The sequence below is a fragment of the Schistocerca cancellata genome, chromosome 2 (genome assembly GCF_023864275.1).
Source record: "Schistocerca cancellata isolate TAMUIC-IGC-003103 chromosome 2, iqSchCanc2.1, whole genome shotgun sequence".
In the NCBI taxonomy this organism is placed as follows: Eukaryota; Metazoa; Arthropoda; class Insecta; order Orthoptera; family Acrididae; genus Schistocerca; species Schistocerca cancellata.
This window is the reverse complement of record NC_064627.1, coordinates 639,042,932-639,070,057: the sequence shown is the minus strand read 5'-3', so window position 1 is coordinate 639,070,057 and position 27,126 is coordinate 639,042,932. Positions and strand designations below refer to the sequence as shown.

Here is a 27,126-nt window from a genome sequence, read left to right as displayed (position 1 = left end):
AAAACACCCAGTCCCCTGCCAGGAATCAAATCCTAGCCCCTTGTGTGGTAGGTGGAAACGCTACCACTATGCAGTGGAGGCAGACTGATAGGGTAATGCATCGCAGTGATGTGGGCAGGAATAGTTGTGCTGATTGGGTCCGTAGGCTAGGTCTTGTTCTTGGGTCTTCACAGGTGACTGATGAGGTGAGGGGTGGAGCAGGTATGGCATCCAGATGGATCTCTCTCTCTCTCTCTCTCTCTCTCTCTCTCTCTCTCTTTCCCTGCTAGTTATCTCCAAGGAAGAACTATGCTCGCAAGACTAGCAATGAATAGAGTCTTAACTCAACTACACAATGGCTCAACTACATGGTCACTGGTTAATTTTACTCTGTATGTTGGAAGTATTTGTATTGTTGGGTTATTATGATATAAGTGATCAGTAAACAGCTGCAGTTAATTTTGAAACATGTACAGGTTGTATATGTAAAACTACTGACTTGTAACATGTCTGGTAAAATGTTAATATATACAGGCAGTTTGTGTGTGTTTCTCACTGAATAGTGATACCTTTACTTTTCCACATGATCCACACAATAATGATTTTGTTCTAGAAATGCATTCTGCAGAATGTCAGTGCTTCAGTTTATAATGTGAATGTGATTTTCGTGATTGCAGGGTGGATTCTCAACAAAACAAGAAATGTGTCTAGCATTTGTTCTCTATTATCCAAAAACAAATTTGGCTGCCTGTTACAGTATGACACCAGTAAAATATTTTTTTGAGACCTTCAATGTGAAGGAATTCTATGATGTGGATATGGATACTGTGGAAAGGATGTTTCTTAAAATTGACCAACCTGAAAATAGGTGAGTAAAATTTTAGACAGTAGTATAATTCAGAATGATAAATATCATAGGAGAGAGACAACCTAAGAACTTAAATGATAAGTAGAAAGTGACAAATGGAGTATATAAATGAAGTACATTAAAAACACATCATATTAGGAATTAAATACTGTACAAACAATTTGGATGTTTCCAAAATAATATTAAACTAGTATAATCTAGTATAATCTCCTGACATGTTTGTATAGTCTCCTTAAATAACTTTCAGAAACTGCCAGAATGGTTCTTTCAACAAATTCTATCAGAGTTCTTCCCTCACCCCTGACCATTAAGAGTTTACTCCATCTCAAATGAATGCAGGCACATGTCCATTCAAGAGAATTCTTGACAGTAGCTCTTAAGAGGGACTCTTAAGCACTTCTCCACAAGGTAGTGAATGACAGTGAGATTTACCATTGAGAGTGGCTTATGAGTTGCTCCTAGGAAGGCCAATGTGAGGGTTATTCACATATTGTCTGATAGGCAGTTTCCACAGTTGCCATTGGAAAATGCGTAGCATGACTTTGTGCAAGTGGAAATTTGCTGCTGCTGTAGAGATTGAAACTATTTGCAACAAAAGGAAATAGATTGACGAAAATGAATTCTGTGTTGAACTGTGGACTGCTTAGAGAATTGAATTAGAGGATGCCCATAGATTAAACTGAGAACTGAAAAATTGAAAATATGCAGCAATTTTCAATATGATTTGCAATTTGCTGCGAAATATGTTGCATGAGCAATCATTGTAGAGAATACTGAAATGAGAAAATCAGAATCAGTGGATGAATGGGCCTATGTGGCCGAGCGGTTCTAGGCGCTTCAGTGTGGAACCATCCGACTGCTACGGTCGCAGGTTCGAATCCTGCCTCGGGCATGGTTGTGTGTGATGTCCTTAGGTTAGTTAGGTTTAAGTAGTTCTACGTTCTAGGGGACTGATGACCTCAGATGTTAAGTTGCATAGTGCTCAGAGCCATTTGAACCATTTTTTGATGAATGAGTGAAAGCAATGTCAAGATTCTTTGTAGTAGGTGATCCATTTTGGCATTCAAATGAATTATTTTTTCCACCTAACAGCAATTTATGCTTTATGTAAGCTACTTCTCACTTTTACTCAACTAACATATTTTCAAGTGATTCATACAGCCAACTTCAGTACCTCTTTCACCTCACTGTATGCACTGTTAGCAGGATAATGAAATAAGCAATGGACTTGAAGGAAGATACGGCAAAGGTATGAAGACAGAGCAAATGTGGCACTGACATTCTGTGACCTCAGCAAGGCATTTGACTGTGTCTCGCACAAAATATTGCATAGTAAATTAAAGTGTTATGGTATTGGAGGTGTTGTTCTGGCTACTCTTCAATCCTATCTTGAAAACTGAAAGCTAGTAGTATCAGTTCAGGGTGCAATCTCCCAAGAACAAAAACTGGAGCATGGCATACTGCAGGGGTCCATCATAGGACCTCTCGTGTTCCTTATTTACATCAACAATCTCAGTTGTAACAACAACAAATTACAATTTGCTGATGACACCACACTTTTCGCGAAAGGTAGAGTTGCTGCATAAGCTCTGCAAGCAACAAATGTGCTCTTTGAAAACATGAAAGAGTGGTTACCTTGACAATAAAATGAAAATCAATGAAGAAAAAACACATCATCTGATATCCAGCCTTAACAGCATTGGATACCATGATAATATGGAGGCTGTCAAACTGCTGGGATCCATGAGTGACTGAAAAATGTTAATGAATGAGCACACAGAGAGTAGCCACGTAAATTATGGACTACTGTTATGGGGACACTTTGCAGATTGCAGTACCTATTAATGCTACAAAAGAAAGCAGTCTATACCATTGCATCAAGCAAAAGATAGGAGCACTGCAAGCTTATATTCACCCAGATAGAAATAATGACAGAATTCAGCCAGTACATGTTTTTATGCCTCATCAGTGAAAATGAAAACCAACGGGTTTTCACCATGAGGCAAGACATACATAATCATGACACCAGCAACAAGAGGATCATTGTTATACCAAACTGTCATCTGTCTGCAACACTAGATAGTTTTCCAATTGTTGCCTTAAAAATGTTGCCATGAATGACTGCCATCAGGACCATTCAAAAGGAAAACTGCACAGGACCTAAAAGAGTACTCATCATACTCGAATTCTTCAATAGTGACCAAAGTAAATGGGCAGAATAGTACTGTTTTGTCTTTTATGCACATATTGTGAATATTTTTCTTTATGTATATGCAAAAACTGTAAACAATTCAAATGTACGTATCAAACTTTGGAAACTCCAGGTTAGATTATCAACAATGTAGGGAAAGATAGATTGCTACTTACCATAAATTAAGCAGCAGTCTATCTTTTCCTACATTGTTCATATGTATTTATCTTCCTGAGCTGCTGGAGTTGGCAGTCATGTTTGCGTGAGGTGTGCTTGCTTGTGTGTGAATGGTATGGGTTTCTCTTTTGCTTATGAAGGCTGTGACTGAAAGCTGTGTGTAAGTATCTTCTAATTGTATTTGTCTGCAGCTTAATGTGTCTTCTCTACAGTAATTAGCAGTGTATCTTTTCCTACATTGTTGAGTGGTTCTGGGTGCTTTAGTCTGGAACTGCACGACCGCTACGGTCGCAGGTTTGACTCCTGCCTTGGGCATGGATGTGTGTGAGGTCCTTAGATTGGTTAGGTTTAAGTAGTTCTAAGTGACTGATGACTGCAGATGTTAAGTCCCATCGTGCTCAGAGCCATTTTGAACCTGCATTGTTCATATGTCTGTTTGTTTCTATGTATGTAATCTTGATGCATTCTATCCAGTCATGACATGAATGATGCAGATCTATACCCGGGCCGCTGAAACATGTCACTTCAAGGCCACTCCCCAAGTGCCGTAGAGTTGGTAGTATAACTAACAAACAAGTGAGGAACGGGAGGTGCCGTGTCTTCTTAACCAATAACAGCACCGAACAAAAGCAGATTCCAGTGTCGACGCCATCACATTGCCGGCTTCCATGTAAACATTGTATGTTAGTACGTGAACGCCTGTGATCCTGTTGTGCTAACGCCTTGACTACAGTTTTTGTTTGTTGAACGATGTCACCAAAACAATGTTGTTCACCAAGCGACAATCCGTTGCACCGTGGAGTGCCATTAAATAGTCAGGCTTTGGAATTGCTACAGAGAACATGTGAGTTTTACGAGCAAGAAAAAGAATTTGTTTCTGTTCATGTGTATGCATTGATTCCTGTCGATAAAGTTTTAGAGCGTACCCCGGAAACTCTAGGACTCAGTGAAAGAACAGTTATAAGGAAAGGGGTGCTACTTCAAGACTTACAAGACAGTGAAGTAAACAGTGTGGAAGAAAGCCCCTGTGGAAGAAACTGTGTTTTTAAGTACTCCGGGCAAAAAAAAAAAAAAAAAAAAAAAAAAAGCAGCCTCGTCCTGTTACAGGTATTGATTCTTTCCAATCTGATGCAATTTGTCAGCACATATACGGATACTATATAAAGAAAGAATGCCCCACAATAGTGAAGTTGCTAATTTCTTCAAAAGAAAGTGAACTTTTCTTAGGGGGGAAAAGTCACTTAAAATGATATTAAAAAATATGGGCTTCCTTTTTAAAAAGTTAGATGGACAGAAACTGTTCCTTGAAAAAGCTCATGTCATTGCAGCTTGTACCATTTTCTTACACAAAATTATAGGAAAGGACATACACTCAGTCATATGGTTAGACGAAACCTTGGTCAACGCTGGAGAATCAGTCGAGAAATGCTGCACAGATGATACTGTGAAAAGCAGCGGTCATCAACCAACAGGAAGAGGATCCCGATTAATTGTGGCCAATGCAGGATCATCAAACGGCTTTGTGCCTGAAGGACTTCTAGTTTTTCGATCGGGGGGGGGGGGGGGGGGGGGTGACTGTCATGAGGATATGGACCATCCATGGTTTCTACAGTGGTTTAAAAATTTGTTGCTCCAATTTAGTGTTCCGACAGTTTTTGTGATGGACAATGCACCATACCATTCTGTGATTTTAGATAAAACTCCCACCACTAGTGACCATAAAGAAACTATGATGCAGAGGTAGCAGGCAAGACACATTGCTGCAGACATGAGCATGACAAAGTTGCTGTTATACTCGCTCGTGAAATAAAATAAGCCTGTGCTACCTAAATACATTTTAGATGAAATTGCAAGCGAAAAGGGTCACTTGGTAATTAGGCTACCACCTTATCACTGTTATTTTAATCCATTTGAATTAGTTTGGAGTGAAGTCAAGGCATACATTAGAAGTAACAACAAGACTTTTATTATAACAGAAGTGGAAAGACGGCTACGTGAAGGTCTTGCTACTGTAGACGTTGTGTCGTGGAGGAAAAAAGTAGACCATGTTGCTAAACTAATAAGAGAAGCACAGGCTATAGATGTCATTATAAATGAAAATGAACAGTTAATGATTTCTCTTGATGATGATGATGATGATGATGATGATGATGATGATGATGAAGACAACAGTTTTGGCGCCGATTCCGATGACAGTGAAGGAGAACTGGATGGAATTGTGCGATTGACATCGTAAATTGCTGAGTGTAAGTGTATACTGAATTAATTCTTTTTCTCTCTGCAATCGGGTAGGCTATGCATGTTTTGCTTTATTTCTTTCTATGAGTTTGGATAGCGTGTTTTTGGTATGCTTAGATTGCATTATTATATGACGTTTTACATGCAGATATTACTGTAATAAATTGGAACAACTTTTCATAGATATTGTCATTAACTTCGGGTGTTTTTATTGTCCGGTTTAATATACTATCAAATGCTTAGTCTCCGTCGTCATTCGTACTTTGTTGCACTTATGTTTAAACATTGATTGTAGCTTACATTTGCAAAATGTACTTTGGAGTTGTGGGCGTGTGTGGTGGCAGCTGTTGCAACCTTGCAATTGCTGTGTAGCCAACCACACGTGAGCTGTCAAGTGACATGTTTCACCGGCCCGGGTATTGTTACAAAGGGGTGTTGTTGTTGTTGTTGTTGTTGTTGTTGTCTTCAGTCCTGAGACTGGTTTGATGCAGCTCTCCATGCTAATCTATCCTGTGCAAGCTCCTTCATCTCCCAGTACCCACTGCAACCTACATCCTTCTGAATCTGTTTAGTGTATTCATCTCTTGGTCTCCCTCTACGATTTTTACCCTCCACGCTGCCCTCCAATGCTAAATTTGTGATCCCTTGATGCCTCAGGACATGTCCTACCAACCAATCCCTTCTTCTAGTCAAGTTGTGCCACAAACTTCTCTTCTCCCCAATCCTATTCAACACCTCCTCATTAGTTACGTGATCTACCCACCTAATCTTCAACATTCTTCTGTAGCACCACATTTCGAAAGCTTCTGTTCTCTTCTTGTCTAAACTATTTGTCGTCCACGTTTCACTTCCATACATGGCTACACTCCATACAAATACTTTCAGGAACAACTTCCTGACACTTACTTAAATCTATACTAGATGTTAACAAATTTCTCTTCTTCAGAAACGCTTTCCTTGCCATTGCCAGTCTACATTTTCTATCCTCTCTACTTCGACCATCATCAATTATTTTGCTCCCCAAATAGCAAAACTCCTTTACTACTTTAAGCGTCTCATTTCCTAATCTAATTCCCGCAGCATCACCCGACTTAATTCGACTACATTCCATTATCCTCGTTTTACTTTTGTTGATGTTCATCTTATATCCTCCTTTCAAGACACTGTCCATTCCATTCAACTGCTCTTCCAAGTCCTTTGCTGTCTCTGACAGAATTACAATGTCATCGGCGAACCTCAAAGTTTTTATTTCTTCTCCCTGGATTTTAATACCTACTCCAAATTTTTCTTTTGTTTCCTTTATTGCTTGCTCAATATACAGATTGAATAACATCGGAGAGAGGCTACAACCCTGTCTCACTCCCTTCCCAACCACTGATTCCCTTTCATGCCCCTCGACTCTTATAACTGCCATCTGGTTTCTGTACAAATTGTAAATAGCCTTTCGCTCCCTGTATTTTACCCCTGCCACCTTTAGAATTTGAAAGAGAGTATTCCAGTCAACATTGTCAAAAGCTTTCTCCTTGTCTACAAATGCTAGAAACGTAGGTTTGCCTTTCCTTAATCTTTCTTCTAAGATAAGTCATAAGGTCAGTATTGCGTCACGTGTTCCAACATTTCTACGGAATCCAAACTGATCTTCCCCGAGGTCGGCTTCTACCAGTTTTTCCATTTGTCTGTAAACAATTCGCATTAGTATTTTGCAGCTGTGGCTTATTAAACTGATAGTTCGGTAATTTTCACATCTGTCAACAGCTGCTTTCTTTGGGATTGGAATTATTATGTTCTTCTTGAAGTCTGAGGGTATTTCGCCTGTCTCATACATCTTGCACACCAGATGGTACCACGGGATAGTAAGTAATATAGTTACTTAAGCAGTTTGTGCCATAAACCAATACCTGGACCCTGGTTTATGAAGTGAATAAAAGAGCAAACTGAATTTATTATTTCCACCTGAATGAGGTGAAAAGAATAACACTGCAGTATCATGCAAAGATGTGAGGTATGAGTATAAAGATTATTTAGTGACTACTGGAGGAGAAGGGACATGGGAAGATTAACATATCACAGCCTGGCTGTCGAGATAACTTTACAAAATTATTTTAAGTTGTACTTATATAGGTAGTCCGGGAATTGCAAATCTAAATGCACTAAAATATGAACAATTACTATGGAAATTCGCAAATGCACTGCTTACACTTTTATGAATCAGTACAAAGAAGTAGGGTGTATATTACAAATTTTCAAATTAAGTCAGTCTAACACCTCAGAATGAAAGTGTAATGGTTATTCTCCTTACTTTATTCTTACATTGTAAAATCACATTTGATTCTCCTCCTACACACACACACACACACACACACACACACACACACACACACACACACACCAGTGTCTACTTTTTTCTTCTCCCAGTAACCCACAACATTTACCTTGCTTCGTACTGTGAACTGTGGGAAAGCACTGTGGTACGAACTGGTCATTGACTTTGAACCATATGCAGTGCATATGTCTCTGTACTATAGTGGTAGTAATGGGTTTCAGACTTCTAAAATGTAAACTTTCACGGCCGGAAATATAATGTCCATTATAATTATCCGGGCTGTTATGCCGTGGTCGGTTGATGAATTCTGTGGTGATTCCCAACGTTTCGTCTCCAACTGTGGGAGACATCTTCAAGGGGGTCCGTAGCTTAATGGAAGGTCCAACACACACACTGGCTTGCTACTGATTGCCGCTAAATTCCGTGTCCGCGTGCCCCCGCGCCGCGGCGTGATGTCACGTGTTTTGAAAACGTCAGTGCAATTGGCCGCTGTCCGTCGCCGTCGATCGCCATTGCCATCACCCAGAAGTGGACGAGTGGTACACATCTTCTTTAACACCGGCATCCATATACCGTTTAATTTGACGCCTCCCTCCTTTCGGTTGAAAATCTAAATGCACTAAAATATGAACAATTACTATGGAAATTCGCAAATGCACTGCTTACACTTTTATGAATCACCCAAGTAATTTCAACCGAAAGGAGGAGGGCGTCAAATTAAACGGTATATGGATGCCGGTGTTAAAGAAGATGTGTACCACTCGTCCACTACTGGGTGATGGCAATGGCGATCGACGGCGACGGACAGCGGCCAATTGCACTGACGTTTTCAAAACACGTGACATCACGCTGCGGCGCGGGGGCGCGCGGACACGGAATTTAGCGGCAATCAGTAGCAAGCCAGTGTGTGTGTTGGACCTTCCATCAAGCTACGGACCCCCTTGAAGATGTCTCCCGCAGTTGGAGACGAAACGTTGGGAATCACCACAGAATTCATCAACTGACCACGGCATAACAGCACGGATAATTATAATGGACATGTTTCTGACTTCCCACATACAAACTAGCAGCAATCTGACTCTCAGTAGACCATCATAAATACTTGTGGTTGTCCTGTGTGGTGGTTTTGCATGTGGAAACATTGCCTCTGCAATTTAAAAGATTTACTCTTGGTCCTGTTTACCTTGCAGCATGATTTCTTGTATAATTTTCTATGTGCTATCTCACACATTTTGCACCAAAGATGGTAACTCCTGACATGTTTCTGTGTTCGTTAAATGCCTGTCATGTACTATGACTACACACTTGCACAATATGCAGTATATAGCCCCAACATTTAAACCTCTTGTTTAGTACATATACAAATGGGACAATCCATTCCTTGACTTTTGCCCATTCTGATTAAAGGAGTGTTTGTTCAGTCAATCATTTATCTCATTTATCATTTTAACTGAATTAACTGTGAGTTCTTGATGAAACATTGTAAATTAACTAAAAAAAAACACTGTTTTTTTCTCCTGAAACCTGTGCAGTAATAAAACTGTGGAAAAAAAACAGTGTTTGTTCAGTCAATCATTTATGTCATTTAATCTACAAACAAAATTATTGAAGGCATTGCTGTTAGAAATGAGGTACAAATCATGAGCATTACTTTCACAGTTTGAAACTGTGCTAGTTCTGTTGTGTGGCTGTGTTTGAGAGCTGCCATGTGTCCACTCTCTGATTTATCTCTCGGAGACTGGGTATAATCGTCACACACGTAACTGATAGGTTTGTGTACATGGGTGAGTTATGTGTTACAAGGCCTGTTGAGAGAGGTACTCAAGACATTTACCCTTGCATGGACACACACACTGTCAGCAGAATATCGTAGTCCAACCTTCTTACCACACAGCACTAAAACTTCAAATGTGACTTCAGCAGCTGAGTGACTGCAGTAGACATCAAAGGCATTGAAGATTTTGAAACCTACAAGTGGTTTTACATAGAAAGGAATACTAGATAAGGGGGGCTGACTCGAATGACTTGTATGCGGTAAAAAGAAAAAAAAAAGAGAAACTGTGCCTGTTTTTGTCTTTCTCTTGCATTTCTCACGCCATGAGAAAGAAAATCAACAGGTTGTATCATCTAATCTGTCAGTCAAACGCTATTGTCTGTCTGTGAACTGAAAGTGAGCAGGCGAATCCCCTCTCTCTCTATCCAACCACGTCACATGGAGCAAATACAGTCTGTTTTCCAGTGTTATAATGGTCCTTCCAAAGTGTGCCTTTCACATGAATAGCAACATGGAGCTCAAACACACCTGGGAGTGTTTATTTTACAATAAATCTGTTAACAGTATGCAAAACACAGAAATTAGTAACTAATACTGTTAATACAAGAAATGCATATCAGAGTCTCTGTAAATCACCACACACTGCACTGCTAGGTGGGAAACTGATTCTTAGTCATCTTGTATGGTAGGTGTGGTTTCCTTCCAGGAAAGACCACTTCCCCCACCAAAAGTGCTGCTTACTCTTCAGTTTACAGACAGGCTATACTTGTATGCTATCTTAATGATTATAAAGAATCTGCCTCGATTGCAAATAGAAACCAGATGTTGACCTAGATTTTGGCCCAGATAACCATGCCTTCTTCAGAACACACTAAACTACAAACTGCCTAAAGAGGCATGGTCGAACATTAATACAGAATGTCCAAAAGGGCAAAATACTTGCATAAAATGTAAAATAAATGGTACGAGAGTACCATGTCGATAGCTGTACTTAGCTCAAACATCAGAAGTGTGCTTCCTCACCCCAGCCAATGTTCGGTGGGCCGCGGGCTCTCAGGTAAACTGAGGTGGTGCTGGCAGCTAGGCTGTGAGAATATCAGAAAGGGACATGCATGCGCAAATTGAGAAATCGTCTTCTTCCATGTGACTGACATAAAACGTGTTATGAAAGTGATCCGATGACTGGGTCAAAGGCGCAGGAAGTTAGGCTAAAACTATATATGTGGGATAGCAAATTCCATGGATGGTCAAAATGCATGCACGCAGGACAGACAAAATACCATCAGCTAGAAGCAGGCTAAAAATATGGGGGATGAATAACCCATTTTTCAATTACTTGGGGTCGGTGATAGTATTTGATGATGCTTGGAGAAGTGTGTAAAGTTCCCTTATTAAATTCTAAGCACTATTGACCAGAAAAGGGTCAAATTAGTATGACAGGCTTAATGTAATTGCGTGAAAGGACGTACAATGTCGCCTTCATCGCCCTTAATATCTAATGACCGACAGAGGTCATTTTGAATAGTGCTATCAGATATGTACCGAAATAGTGTAAAAAGAACCTAAAGCTAAACTAGTTTCTTAAAATCAGGTACTTGAGGTACTGAACCATGAAGCTTAATCAGGTGAGGTCTGTGAACGCTTATAGTGTGGAACAGACAGACTACCTTTATGTTCTAATAGCTGTTGACATGAAAGGTCAAATAATGTAACAGGCTTAATATACATGTGTGAAAGGATGTACAACGTCACTTTCATTGCTCTTATTATCCATTGACTGACAGAGGTCAAAGTGATTAGTGCTATCAGGTGTTACCAAAATGGTATGCAAAGTTATGTGTAAATGTGTGAAGAGACGCACAATGTCACTTCAACGTTTTTTAAAAAAGGTTATGGATTTATTTCCTAATTTTATGCCAGAGCTCGGACTTGGAATGAATATGACTAAAAACATCCTTGCAACACCATATTCAACTTGGATAATTGTAACTAAATGGGAATGGCTATTTGGACCATATTAGCAATGTTGGAGCTTGCAAGAAGTGCGAATACTGTGAACATGTACAAGACTCATTCATTATAAGGCGTTCAATGAAAGAAAAAAGCATGTGTATTGTAATTAGTGTGCCCACGTTTGTAAGGGCAGCTGTCATAACTAAAATTAAGGGAACTAGAGCATGACTGAACGAATTGACCATCCATGACGCCAAGCGATCGCATGAATGCATCAGCTATCTTCTACATCGTATGGTAGAATGTGAAGCACTGAGCCAGGGGATAAAACCTTCAAATTTTTGTTTTTTAACTGGACTTGGTTGTTGAGGATGCAGTCTTTATCATACCATAGATGTTTAAAAATCTCCGTTTCTTCTAATGTGTACAATTTCATACCCTTTATTTTAGAATGAAGCAGCTCAGTACTGGCCGGGGGATTAGGCGCGTGAGCCATTCGTACAAGATGTTCAGCGAAGGTGGAACCTCGCGTACTGTCACCACTTCTGGTGGGATTATGTTCCATATATCTAATAGCTAGAGCTTGACCTGTTTGACCGATATAATATTTCGGACAGTCACTGCAGGTAATTTTGTAAACCCCAGACTGAGAAAGTTTATCACCAGCAAATTGTAAAGAGTGGATTAGGTTCTTTTTCAAATTATTATTAGTGGAGAAGGCTACTCTAAATCCATATGGATTTAGAGTCCTTTAGGATTTTATGGATTTAGAGACCTTTGACCCGGTCATCGGATCACTTTCGTAACACATTTTATGCCAATCACATGGAAGAAGATGATTTCTCAATTTGCGCATGCGCATTCCTTTCTGACATTCTCACAGCCTATCTGCTGGCGCCACATCAGTTTACTTGAGAGCCTGCAGCCCACCGAACGTTGGCTGGGGTGCGGAAGCATGCTTCTGACGTTTGAGCTAAGTACGGCTATTGACATGGTACTCACATACCGTTTATTTTACATTTTATGCAAGTCCTTTGCCCTTTTGGACATTCTGTATTAATGTTGCCTCTTTAGGCAGTTTGTAGTTTTAGTGTGTTCCAAAGAATGCGTGGTTATCTGCGCCGAAACGTAGGTCAACATCTGGTTTCTATTTGCAGTCAAGGTGGATTCTTTATAATCATTAAATTATTCACGATTACTGAAGCACTGCAATGTTAAAAGTTCTCATGTATACTATCTGTCTAATCAACTACTGTATGGGCCAGATTGCTCTCCTTTACTGTTTTACTTCCACCATCATACTGAAAACAGTGGGAATTGGATAACAATTTTAAAGTTGCACTGACAGTTACAGCATACTGTAGTCCCTCTAATTTAGATGAAAGATTTTTAACTATGTTTAAAAATATGTCACTAGTTACCATAAAGACCCCCGTTCAGTTGCAGATAGGCCCAATGAAAAGACTGTTACACACTGAGGTTTCAACCAAACAAAGACTTCTTCAGAAAAGAAAGGAAAACACACACAAATTGACTCAAACTGGCATGCCTCATGCACACATGACCACTGTCTTTGGCCACTCGGGCCAGTTTGGTCAGAGTGGCCAGAGATAGCTATCATGTGTGTGTGAGGTGTGCCTGGTTGAATGAGTGTGTGTTTTCCTTTCTTGTCTGAAGGAAACTTTGACTGAAAGCTCAGGGTTTAATAGTCATTTTTATGCCTGTCTGTAACTCAATGTATCATCTTTATGGGGTGTAGCAGTCTATCCTTTTTGTAATTGTTGACATTCCAACCAGGACTTCCCATTGTTTAAAAACATGTCTATTTTTACAGTGTGTCACAACTCCGAATGAGGGCTTCAACTACAACAACTACCACTACTACAGCACCAACATTCCCTGTCTTGGAATCTGATGTTGAGCTGGATGATGAAGCTAATGCTCAAGCAATATCTGTACTGAAACGTATGCGTGGCTTTACAGAAGAAGGTGTTACAGAGGGTGCAGATGAAGGTACAGGTGGACTTTTTGGAGAGCTCGTTATCCGTGAACCTGAAGAGTTTCGCAATCGGTCACTTGTTGCACATCTTCAAGATTTGCCATGGTCTGATCCACTTTTAGCCAGTCCTGTTGAGCAGCGGCTGTATGCTGGTAAACACATGGTCTTTTGTCGCACCAGAGAAGATGATCTTGCCATTGTAAGTATTAATGAGATTATGTCCTATTTGAAGTAAATACCATACAAAAATATAGTACCAAAACTGGCTGCTTGAATTAAATGTTTAGCCTTTAATTGTAATAACTATCCAAAACTTGGATAGATATGTACCCAGTGGAACCATTTTTGAGGGGAGGATTCTCCATGATGTACAGTCTCTGGAAAGAAACAGCAACTTTTACACAGTGTACAGAAAACAGTGTAGGAATATGGATAGAAAGATGATAAATAAAATGCATTTGTCTATCAAAAGAGCAAAGCATAGAGCCTTCAGCAGAGTAAAGCATAGAGCCTTCAACAAGTACCATACCAGAATCTTATCAAAATACCTTTCATGAAAACCAAAACAATTATGTTCATATGTAAGGGCTGCTTTTGAAGCATTAAAAATAGTCTCATAAGTGATGGGAGCCACAGGAACCAGAATTGAGTATAGCAAAGCAGAAGCAGAAATCCCCAATTCTGCTTTCAGGTGTTCCATTACAAAGAGCCAGGAGTACTGTCCCTGTTTAATTCTCACGCCCCTGCAGAGATTAGTGCCACAGATTTTAAAGTCAGTGGCATTGAGAAAAAACTAAAATAGCTAATAATGAATTATGCATCAGGTCCTGATGGAATCCCTGTTAGGTTGTATACACTATATTCACCTTACTTAGCACCTCACCAAATCAATAATATACCATAGTTCCATCAGATAGAAAATCTGGCCAGAGATTGAAAAAAGTACAGGTCTTAAGCATCTATAAGAAGGATATCTGAAGTGACCCCAATATCACTGACACACATCTGTTGCAGAATCTCAGGACAAATTCTGAGTTCATATCTAATTAGTCTTGAACAAAATGACCTCTCCCATGCCAACCAGCAAGGATTTCAAAAACATATCTTGTGAAACTCTACTTCTGCTCTTCTTGTGTGACATCCTGAAAGCCATGAGTCAAGCCAGTCAGGAAGATGTAGTATTTTTTGACTTCCGTAAGGCATCTGACACAGCAGCACATATTAATTGATGTATGATGATGTGGGAGAATCAAAATAACTTGACTGGAGAGCACATTATCTTGAATGGAGAGTCATGAACAAAAGAGAGGCACGAATGATCACAGATTTGTTTGACCCATAGCAGAGTATCACAGAGACGCTGGAAAACCTGAATGATCAGATGCTTGAGATTAGGTGTCAGCCATTCCACAAAAGCCTTGTTACAAAGTTTGAAGAGTCAGTATAATGTGAGGAATCTGGGAATAAACAACAGCCTCATATTAAATGTCATGAAGGTAAGAATAGACTACAGACCAAATCCAATCTCTTAGGCTACCTGTCTCTCATAGCCATAACATGAAAGCACATTACAGTAGACCTTTTCAAATATGAGAAATATTTCACAATAGATACAGAAGATGTGTAATAAATATGTAGTGTAAGAGAAGACTTTGTCTGAATACAACAAAAGAAAAGAGCAGTAACGTACTAACTAGAGCTAAACATTTTGTGTGTGTGTGGGGGGGGGGGGGGGAGGTGCTTACTTTTTTGGGGGGAAAGAAAGGTGGAGGGAAACTCTCATAAGTGAAGAGAAAGGGCCGATAGAAAAATTATAATCAGTTTTCGAAAATATGATGTAACTGGATAGATAAAAATCGACTCACCAAGCAATGACAAGAGAAACTGGAGAAAACACACACACACACACACACACACACACACACACACACACACACACACACACACACATAGCTTTTGGAGTCAGTGGCTCCTTGATCTGGCATAAGGGTTGAAGGGGAAGGAGAAGGGGTGAAGGAAAAAGGCTGGTGAGGTTTAGGAAATGGCAAGATTTCAGAAAAGCCACCCAGAACTACAGGTCAGGGGAGACTTACAGGACTGGATGAGAAGGAAAGACTGATTGTTGGGGACTGCACCAGACATGATTTGAAAACCTGAGAGCTTAAAGGTGGAAGATAGGATAATATGCAAGACAGATAATATTGACAAAACATTGTGCATGAGTCAGTAAGAGTGGAAAGCTAAATGCATGGTGTGTGGTAAAGGTGGGGGGAAATAGATGTATTTATTTTCTGATATGTCTCTCTTTTCTGCCCCCCCCCCTCCCCCCCTCCAAATCGCTAACACATACTGGTGCACAGTTTTTTTCAGTAATCTCTGTTTTGTGTATTACCCTATCTTCTACCTTTAAGGTCTCAGGTTTCCAAATCTCATCTGGTGCAGTCTGCAACGATCAGTCTTTCCTTCTCATCCTGTCCAGTAAATCTTCCCTGTCTGTGGTTTGGGGTGACTTCTTTGAAATCTTGCGATTTCCTAAACCTCACCAGTCCTTTTCCGTTACCCCTCTTCCTTCCATTCACCACTGCTGCCAGGAGGAGGAGCTTGCAAATTTTAATACTGATATATGTGTTTTCTCGTGACACTTATTGGTGAGTAGATTTTATATCTGTCCATCTACAAAATATAGAGAAAATATCAGAAGTAAAGGCAGAACCAAGATCAAGATCAAATTCTGTAGACATCTCTACCAAATCAATGAGAACAGGCTAACAAACCAAATATTCTTGTATTTTTGGAAAAAGAAATCAACCGTAGCTTGGAAATAGAAATAAGGAAAGAAATAAATGATGTTTACAAACATTGTAACTTCTTCAAAACTGATAGTCAGTTCAAGTCTGATGATGGTGTAGGAGACAAAAGCCAGTTAACCGCATTTAATTAATCATGTAGAACATAGGCGATATAGTGCTTTTCATTTATTATTATGTTATTCTGCCAAGAAGTGAGAGAAGAATCAGTTAATATGAACTAAAAAGAAAGAACATATAAGAGTCAGAGAAAGCATAAAGAAACCTTTTTTCAGCAAAAAATGCTCTATTCAGAAGGCTTTCAAGGCAGAAGAAATAATTATTAGAAACAATGTGTCAGAAGAAAAGAAACTGGGAGAAGGTGAAGGAGTAGTGGAAAAATAGCAAACAACAAATAAAGAAGTGAAATTGAAGTTGTTATGTGAGTAGTTGATGAAAATAAAAATAAGAATAAGAAAAATGTGAAGGTTTGGGGGGGGGGGGGGGGGGGGGAGGTCAGTTACAATCTTGGATCAAGAGAAAAAATGAAGCAAGTAAAGAGACCAAATGACAGTATGACGTCAGGATTAAATTTATGATGTACTATTAATAAGCCACAGACAACAAGTAGGTCAAAGAGTAGAGCTAAAAACTGAAAGGAAGTAAAGAGGGAATTATTTTTAAAATGTTACATTTGCATCTGCTGTCGATGACTTCATTTTCATCTTTTATTTGCAATATTTATCTTTTGCTCCTATTTTCAATGTATAATGTACTTCCAGTTTTAAAATTCTAACCATTCACCATTAAGTCGACTTATGGCACTGGTATTTAAAGCAAAACTGTTATGGTCCACTACCATTTTCAAATTCTTTATCTGCAGTTGTGTGACAATTGAGGGTGACGATTGGAGAGAATTAACCCGAGTATAAGACAGCCCTAAAATAAGGTGCCCCTCCCATCCACCCCCTTTTTTTAAGAGGCTCCATGAGAAAAATTTATTTTTAATGTATTATCACTAATCAGAATTACCAACTTTTATGGGTGTAAGGTGTCTGCCTAAAAAAAATAAAAATGCATCTATTTTCAACTTACACCATTTATTAATTGGCTCCATTTTGATAATACAAGGAGAAATAAAATAAACAAAAAGAAATGGTTTACATTAAATTTTATTCTCACTGTCTTTATTATTCGCTGTCCTCTGTGCTGTCACTATATTCGTCGTCATCATCCTAACAGGACAGCTGTCTTCTGAATATATTGACATTTCTGAGGTTTTTTTTTTTTCATGAACGCATAACTGTTTTTGTTTCTGTACTAATGTGAGAATGTTAAAATTTCTTTTGCTTCCAAACATATTAGCTGCATAAAACCAGCAACCCCCACACCTCTTATCTGTCCCATCATATCTCACAATGAGTGCTGACAGTATTGCTGCAAAAATATGTAATTACAGCACTGGCCCCAATCTAGACTTTTAGTATCTCCTACAAAAATGTATGGTATTATTGAATATTTGTCCAATTCCTATTACAAATGGATTCTTCACTGCACTCATTGTACTTTCAGGCCAGATGGTGTCACTGTTACTACTCCAACTCTTCTGTACTGCTGTGCTTGAATGGTAGTGAAACATGGATGACAATATCTTCTAGGTGCTGGTCATATGTATCAATGGTAACTACCATAATACATAAATAAAATATCACAATCACAATTCAGTCCAATTCTTGAGCTTTTGCTCTTCTTGTAATGTAGTGATGTCTGTTGGTACTAACTCCACAATGGATCTTTCTGCTGTTCAAGTGCAAGAAACATTTGTAAGTTGGTGGAATTTAATGCTATTTACTCCTTGATTTCACAGAATTGTCAATTTTTAAGCAGAGCATTAGATTGTTGTAGGGGCTAGTTCATTGCTTCTTGCATATCCCTTGCACTAGTGCCATGAGTCAATTGTGTGATTGTTCGTGCAAGATCAGTACTGTATCAAGTGCTTCAGTGTATTGGGAAATCTCTTGTCTATTCAAACGAAAGCATTACTATGCCCTAATCTTTGAAATTCTTCAAAATAAATTTGTACGGAATCTCAATAGCCAAAGTATCATTTGTAAATGTAAGGTAACCTCTAACAATATTAGAGAAGGGAAGTTGCTACTCACCTTATAGCAGAGACACTGAGTCACGATAGGCACAACAAAAAGATTCACACAATTATAGCTTTTGGCCATTAAAGCCTTTGTCAACAATAACCACACACACACACACACACAAACACACACACACACACACACACACACACGCGCGCGCGCGCAAATGCAAACGCAACTTGCACACACGTCTGCAGTCTGAGGCACCTGAAACCACACTGCGAGCAGCAGCACCAGTGCATGATGGGACTGGCAACTGGATGGGGGTAAGGAGAAGGATGGGGCGGGGAGGGGGGGGGGATAGTATGGTGGAGGTGGCAGACTGTGAAGTGTTGCAGTTTAGATGGAGGGCAGGAGAGAAGGTGGCGGGGGGTCAGTAGTGGAAAGGAGAGAAATTAAAAGAGTGGGTGTGGCGGTGAAATGACGGCTGTGTAGTACTGGAATAGAAACAGGGAGGGGCTGGATGGGTGAGGACAGTGACTAATGAAGATTGAGGTCAGGAGGGTTATGGGAACATAGGATGTATTACAGGGAAAGTTCCCGCCTGTGCAGTTCAGTAAAGCTGTTATTGGTGGGAAGGATCCATATGGCACAGGCTGTGAAGCAGTCATTGAAATGAGGGATATCATGTTTAGCAGCATGTTCAGCAACAGGGTGGTCCTCTTGTTTCTTGGACACAGTTTGTCGGTGGCCATTCATACGGACAGACAGCTTGTTGGTTGTCATGTCTACGTAGAATGCAGCACAGTGGTTGCAGCTTAGTTTGTAAATCACATGACTGGTTTCACAGATAGCCCTGCCTTTGAGGGGACAGGTGACGTTAGTGACTGGACTGGAGTAGATGGTGGTAGGAGGATGTATGGGACAGGTCTAAGGGATTGGGAGCATGGGTTCTGTAAGGATGGATGAGTATGTTGTGTAGGTTTGGTGGATGGTGGAATATCACTGTAAGAGGGATGGGAAGAGTAGTGGGCAGGACATTTCTCATTTCAGGGCATGACGAGAGGTAATCAAAACCCTGGCGGTGAATGTAATTCAGTTGCTCCAGTCCTGGATGGTACTGAGTTACGAGGGGAATGCTGCTCTGTGGCTGGAATGTGGGACTTGGGAGGTGGTGGTAGGCTGGAAAGATAAGGCATGGCAGATTTGTTTTTGTACAAGGTTGGGAGGATAATTACAGTCAGTGAAGGCTTCAGTGAGACCCTCGGTATATTCTGAGAGGGACTGCTCATCACTGCAGCTGCGATGACCACGGGTGGCTAGGCTTCTTTGCATGGAAGGGGTGGCAGCTGTCGAAGTGGAGGTATGTCTTCAAAGGAGAATTAATTGCCATGACCAATTATATCCTCACCCAGAATTACTTCTCCTTTGAAGGCATTACCTACTAACAAATCCAGGGTACAGTTTCGAGCTCCCTCATGGCACCATCCTATGCCAACCTATTCATGGGACATCTGGAGGAATCCAACACTACACAGCTGTCATTTCACTGCCACACCCAGTCTTTTGATTTCTTTTTATTTCTCTCCTTTCCCCTACTTACCCCCCCTCCCTCTCCACCTTCTCTTCTGCCCTCCGTCTAAACTGCAGTACTTCACTGTCCACTAACCCCACCACACTATCCCCCCCCTCTCCCCGCGCCAGCCTCTTCCTTACCCCCACCCGGTCGCCACTCCCACCATGCACTGGTGCTGCTGCTCACAGTGTGGTTTCAGTTGCCTGAGACTGCAGATGGGTGTGCAAGTTGCGTTTGCGTGAGTGTTTGTGTGCGTGTGCATATGTGTGTCTATTGTTGACAAAGGTCTCAATGGCCGAAAGCTATAATTGTGTGAATCTTTTTGTTGTGCCTATCGCGACTCAGCATCTCCGCTATATGGTGAGCAGCAACTTTCCTTCTCTAATAAGGTAACCTCTGTATTAATCTAATAAACAATGTAAAAACATTGACCTCACCAACAGTAGTATAAATCAGCCCGTATTTTTCAAATGGGAAAAAACCTCATCTTACAATCAGGTAAATACAGTACTTTCATTACCTCATCGCTTTTCTGTCTATTATTTCCTTCAACAAAAGAATTATGCTTAAAATTCCAAAATCCTGAAATGCATCATCTGTTTTTCCTCAGTTTTTGGATCTTTGCCTGCTTCTGACTGCTCGCCATCCAGCGATCAGTATACAGATCCTCCTCTCCTGTTCTTCTTGTTTTCTTAGGACATAGAAGATATTTGTTATTAAATAATAATAAATTAAAGTTTGTTTGTTTATTTTTTTATACTTAGTACCTTCATTTTGCAAGTATTGTTATGTATTAAATAACTGCTATATGAATTATAACTTCAAATTTTTTGACAGCCAGCTGATGTGTTTTCGTTTCCTAACCTGACGGATCTTCCATCTGCATCTGCGAGGTCGCTAACACTATGTCATGGGAGTACCAGACATCCCTTGCAGTCAGAGCAACCTAGAGGAATTGCTGCGCAACATATCCCATTGTCTATAATGATGCTGTTGCTTTTTATTTGTGCTCTACACACAACATGAGGTTGCCATTAAAAAAAAAAAATCTTAAAGCTATGCACCAAAGCTAATTGATGACAAATATTGTATAGTCACACTTTATTTCTCTTCATGCAAAATGTATTCCTATGGGATGCTGTGTTCCTGTGTTGTTTGATATGCAATTATTTGCAGAAACAGTTTTGTACTTTTGAGTTGTTTTTAAAGTGAAACATAAGTATGTTCCTTGATGTCTGTGGTCTCATGAAGAAGACTGGATGTAACCAAAAGTGAAGAACTCTGACCAAATTGCTGTTTGGGTACAGATCAAATAAAGAATCATGTAATTAAAATGGCAGTGTCACTATATAGTCACATATATCATACCACAAGCTTGGCATTTGAATTACTTTTTTATGTATTTTTACAAAAACAGTGGATTTATATATGTAAATTTGTTTGTGAAACACTGAAGACACTCAAGATAAGATTATCTTTGTGTGATTCAGCATTGCTAGAGAGAAATAATCTCAGAAGAACCAGTTACACTAAAATAATGTTAAAGAATGTGATTGAGATGGGATGAAAAGCCATCTGCCTTATGGGTGTGAAACATGAGTTCCTAAAAGTGCACCAAAGCTATGTTGCATTAAAGGAATTAAAAAGTTGATTCTAAGCCCATGGAACATTAGCATTTGGTTGTCATTACATGTCACAGAAAGGAATCAGTCGAATTTAATCATGTTCTGAAAATAAGAAAGTGTAGGCAAAAAAAAATTCTGTAAAACTGTATTATCAGTTGTTTCATAGCTTAGAATGTATAGCTTGTCTATTTTCAGTTGATTTCATTCTGGTACAAAATTGGAATATCATAGTCAGAAAGTAAGGTAAAGAGTACATATAGTTTAAATGTAGTAGACCAACAAAACCAAGGAAAAAGTTTGAATTTCTTCTTAAGAATTTGAGGGTGAAGAGCTTCCATTTTTACTGAGGAGGGTGCAAATATTAGGATGGCTCCTTTGTAGAGGACACAGGTGATTTCATCTCCATCCTTGTTGAACATTGTGACATCATCACTGGCAGGACACTGAACTCTTCTGTCTTTGTAGAAAAGAGACCTAAAAAAAAACAGGATGTGTAAAACATTATAAATGGATTTAAAGCCATGAAGCTCCAAGTTTTTTGCTTGGGGTCTTGTGAAACTTAAAGTTTCCTGTGTGCTTTTCTTTATCTTTTCCTCCCTTTTATGGGTCATGGTTATTTTGCATTCCTGTCGTGCAAGCCCCTAACCATATAGCTCTTAGAAGTTAAGGGCAGTATTGACTTTTTTCTGATAATTTGTTATTTGTACCACCTTCTAAAGCTTTTTGTTTTATCCTTAGTTTATCTTTAACTCCTGAGAAATGAACTATTGGTTCCCAAATTTCGAGATTCATTATACTGAGTTTTTATCTGTTACTGCAAAGAATTATGTTGGAGAGAATGTTAAGTTTGTACTGCCCTTGTCCTCATATATTTATATTATACTGACTTGGGTACATATAATCCATACCTCCTCTTTTTCTTCACAATTTAGAAAATATGAAGTTCTGTTGTCTGCATTACAACAAAAAATTTCTGCCAGGGCAACTGTTACAACTAGTTTGATGGATGGATGGATGGGTGGCTAGTTTGAAGCAATGTTAAAATGATTTTGCAGTTGGTGATAAAATCATGCCTTTCTTTTTTTCTTTCGGTTGACAGTTGCTTAGTTATATAAACATTGGATTTACCTAACACCACATTTTTTGAGGTGACAGAACTTTATGACTATCTCCTCTTACCATACTAATTAAACCATTCTGCCAATGCTGAGCTCATGTTTTATAATTACATTTTATTTTCAAAAAAGTTTTTATTGTAGAGTGATGTTCTTACTTTTCAGAATGTCCATATTTATTTTCTATCACACAAATGAAAGTCATTTTTTCCCTGTACAATTTTGAAGTATGATTGTTTAAAATGCTGCCAACTAATTATATACTACCAGAAAAATATAATTTTGTATTAATGAAATTCTTGTGCTGTTATGCTAAGCAGTGTTAACTACAAAACATGTTCTCACCTGTGGTGATACTACAGAAGAAAAAGAAAAGTAGTTTTCTGTTGTACAGAAGCAAAGTAGTACACTGTACTGTATATTATTAGGACTGTCTATTAATTTTTCAAATATGACTGTAATGGAACGTATTTTTGATTTCAATGCAAGGCTGTCCTCTAGCCAGTTTGTCATTGAGGAATAACTGTGATAAAACCTATTTGAAATGAATACCTCTGTAGTTATACTTTGTAAATAGAAAAAAAATATTTATATTATATACATTTCCACAGCTTTGAGAAAATAAACTTTTAAAAAAATTATTATTTGTGTGTAAATGTTTTGTAATATTACTTTATATGTAATAAATATTTTTAACTATTCGAGGCTACTGTTTTTCAGTAACATTATAAGCATTCCAAACACGTACACATTTTACACATTTCACTGGTGCAGGCTGCAATCCTCTCTGAGATGTAGTTGTGAAATAACGTCATTTTCAAACATAATGTGTTTTGATTACACTACTACAAGTTGTTAGGTGACACAAAATTTTTGTTTTTATATGTTGCATGCTTTCAGTTCTTAGCTAGTTTTGGAGGTAGTAATAAACTGGAATTAAGATCATAATATAATTTACACAGCATACAGCCTAGGAAAAGTATGTGCCTGTGTATCACAATCTTTCACCAAGTACCCAAAACTAAGCCATTAGAAACAACATTGATTCTAACTGTGCCTACATTCACTATTTTTTATTAGCAAGAAGCACTACAGATATTTTCAGATTTATCACTGTAAAAAGTAAATGTATAAAATAGCAGCTTTGGAAACAATGTTCAATATATGAAAGCTGATTCCACTGGAACTTTTAAGTACAATGCAAGATGGCATAAGAGCACGTCTAAATGTGTATCCTGACATGAGTACATTGACAAGAAAATTTGTTGAATATTCATCAAGTAAACTGCATTTATTTTGCTTTGGTTGGTGTCCAGTATTCATGCAAGAATTCATGACTATATATCTTTATGTATGCTCACAATTGAATGAGTAAAGATGTTGTTGTTGTGGTCTTCAGTCCTGAGACTGGTTTGATGCAGCTCTCCATGCTACTCTATCCTGTGCAAGCTTCTTCATCTCCCAGTAGCTACTGCATCCTACATCCTTCTGAATCTGCTTAGTGTATTCATCTCTTGGTCTCCCCCTACGATTTTTACCCTCCACGCTGCCCTCCAATACTAAATTGGTGATCCCTTGATGCCTCAGAACATGTCCTACCAACCGATCCCTTCTTCTGGTCAAGTTGTGCCGCCAACTTCTCTTCTCCCCAATCCTATTCAATACTTCTTCATTAGTTACGTGATCTACCCATCTAATCTTCAGCATTCTTCTGTAGCACCACATTTCGAAAGCTTCTATTCTCTTCTTGTCCAAACTATTTATCGTCCATGTTTCGCTTCCATATATAAAGATAACCATTAATAAATATGTATAAATTAATAGAAAGGCAACCACTCATTCACAGTGGACTGTTTGTGTGATGCTTGGAAGCATGCAATAAAAAGCAGTATTCACACTAGCATTTGAGCTCTTTCTCTAACAGAAGTACAAACATTCACACACCCAAACACACATTTCCTTGGCTGCAGTGCATTTCACCATTGATGAACTGTAACAGTTGGTAATACCCGAGAAAGTTGGCACCAATTATAGGCTCCATGACATCGTCTACAGCAAAATTTCAGATGAAGGCATGATGCAGCTCCAGGCTCAGCTCAATACATTGTGTATCATAAGTAGCTATTGATGAGTTGTTAGTGGTGGTGGTGGTTGTTAGGATGTTTAAGGGGGACTAAACAGCTAAGGTCATCAGTCCCCCATTCCAAAAACAGGCGAGACATTAAGGCGCGGAGCACATAAAACCCCTAGGGGAAGGATACTCCCCCCCCAGGCCCTAAAAGAACACAAATGCGGTAACGAATACGACAGACACGAAGAGGACAGATGAACACCAGACAGAAAGAAACAGAAGAAAAGAAGATGGCCGGAGACTGGTTGACTGACCACGACAACAAAAAATGGAAAGAGTCAACCAACCGACTACACACTAAAAGCTGCAACCAAATATGAGAGACTCGAGGACAAGAGACACACAAAAGGAAAGGTGCAGGACCACTCTAAATGGAACCATAAAAAGGACTAGCACGGATAAAATGTAAAACACTGTCAGCCATGGAGGCATCGTCGCATAAAATCAAAGGCAAGGTGCCCGGGAGATTAAAAGACTGCCGAAGGGTGCGCAGTCGGGGACACTCCAATAAAACGTGGGCGACCGTCAGCCGGGACCCACACCGACACGGGGGGATCCTCCTGACGTAAAAGATGGTCGTGCGTCAGGTATGTATGACCGATGCGGAGCCGACACAGGATGACAGAGTCCCTGCGAGAAGACTGCAGGGAGGAGCGCCACACATCGGTCGTCTCCTTGACAGCCCGCAGTTTATTCTGGGCTGTCATGCCATGCCACTCAACAGACCACACCCCAAGCACCTTACGGCACAACACCAGCTGCAGGTCGCGAGCTGTGAGGCCGATCTCCAAAGCTGGGGCGTCGATCGCCCCTTTGGCCAGCCTGTCAACACGTTCGTTCCCTGGGATGCCAACGTGACCTGGCGTCCAAACCAAGACCACCGAACGACCAGAGCGGGCAATGGCGGAAACAGACTCCTGAATAGAGGACACCAGAGGAGAAGAGGGATAGCAGCGGTCGATGGCCTGAAGGCTGCTCAGGGAGTCACTGCAGATGACGACGGACCTACCTGAGCAGAAACGCATATGCTCAAGAGCGCGCAAGATGGCCACCAGCTCTGCAGTAAAAATACTGCAGCCAGCCGGCAAGGAGCGTTGCTCAACATGGGCAGCGTGAGCAAAAGCGTAGGCAGTGCGACTATCAACCAGGGAACCATCAGTGTAGACAGGCTCACAGCCCGGAAATGATTTGAGGAGCGCAAGAAAACGGCGACGGAGGGCCACAGGCGGAACCGAGTCCTTAGGTCCCTGTGCCAAATCCAGACGGACGGACGGCCGGGACAAACACCAGGGAGGCGTAGGTGTACGGACCCGGAAGGGAGGCAGAAGAGGGAACGACCCCAGTTCTGACAGCAGGGACTGGACACGGACAGCTACGGAAAGCCCAGACCTAGGTCGCCGTTCGGGCAGATGGAGGACCATGGCAGGGAAAAGCAGGCGACGATTGGGATGGCCTGGCAAGCAATGCACGTGGACAGCATAGTCGGCGAGCAGTCGATGGCGGTGAATCCGCAGCGGGGGAACCCCGGCCTCCACCAGTAGACTATCCACGGGGCTGATACGAAAAGCGCCAGTTGCAAGCCGAACCCCACAGTGGTGTATGGGGTCTAACAACTTCAACACTGAGGGTGATGCAGACCCATAGGCCGGGCTCCCATAATCAAGCCGGGACTGCACAAGGGCTCTGTACAATCACAGCAGCGTGCAGCGATCTGCACCCCAAGACGTATGGCTAAGGCAGCGGAGGGCGTTGAGGTGCCGCCAGCATTTTTGCTTCAGCTGAGTAATATGAGGAACCCATGTGAGCCGGGCATCAAACACGAGTCCCAAGAAGCGGCAAGTGTCCACCACTTCAAGCAGGTGGCCGTCGAGGTAAAGTTCAGGATGAGGGTGGACCGTCCGACGCCTGCAGAAGTGCATAACTAGAGTCTTGGCTGCAGAGAACTGAAAACCATGAGTCAGAGTCCATGATGCTGCCTTGCGAACGGCGACTTGCAGCCTGCGTTCGGCAACTCCCGTAGTTGTGGAGCTAAATGAGATGCAGAAGTCGTCGGCATACAAAGAAGGAGACACCGACGACCCCACGGCTGCAGCCAGACCATTAATGGCCACTAGAAATAAGGAGACGCTCAACACCGAGCCCTGCGGGACCCCATTTTCCTGTATATAAGATGAACTAGAGGCGGCACCGACTTGCACCCGGAAAGAGCGGCGCAATAAAAAGGTTTGAAGAAAAGCTGGGAGCCGACCACGAAGACCCCACTCATACAACGTGGCGAGGATGTGATGCCTCCATGTGGTG

At 40.5% G+C, this 27,126-nt stretch overlaps 1 protein-coding gene across 1 annotated transcript in view; it reads left to right on the top strand.

Moving 5' to 3' along the window:
- LOC126162312 (MOXD1 homolog 1-like) overlaps positions 1–23,335 on the top strand; it is a 172,626-nt gene extending 149,291 nt beyond the window's left edge. Inside the window, exons 9-11 of the mRNA XM_049918735.1 lie at positions 657–847; positions 13,338–13,701; positions 20,792–23,335. Of these exons, the coding sequence (XP_049774692.1) occupies positions 657–847; positions 13,338–13,701; positions 20,792–20,980 (744 nt within the window). The 3' untranslated portion in view covers positions 20,981–23,335. The remainder of the gene's footprint in view (positions 1–656; positions 848–13,337; positions 13,702–20,791) is intronic.
- Positions 23,336–27,126: the final 3,791 nt, after the last annotated feature.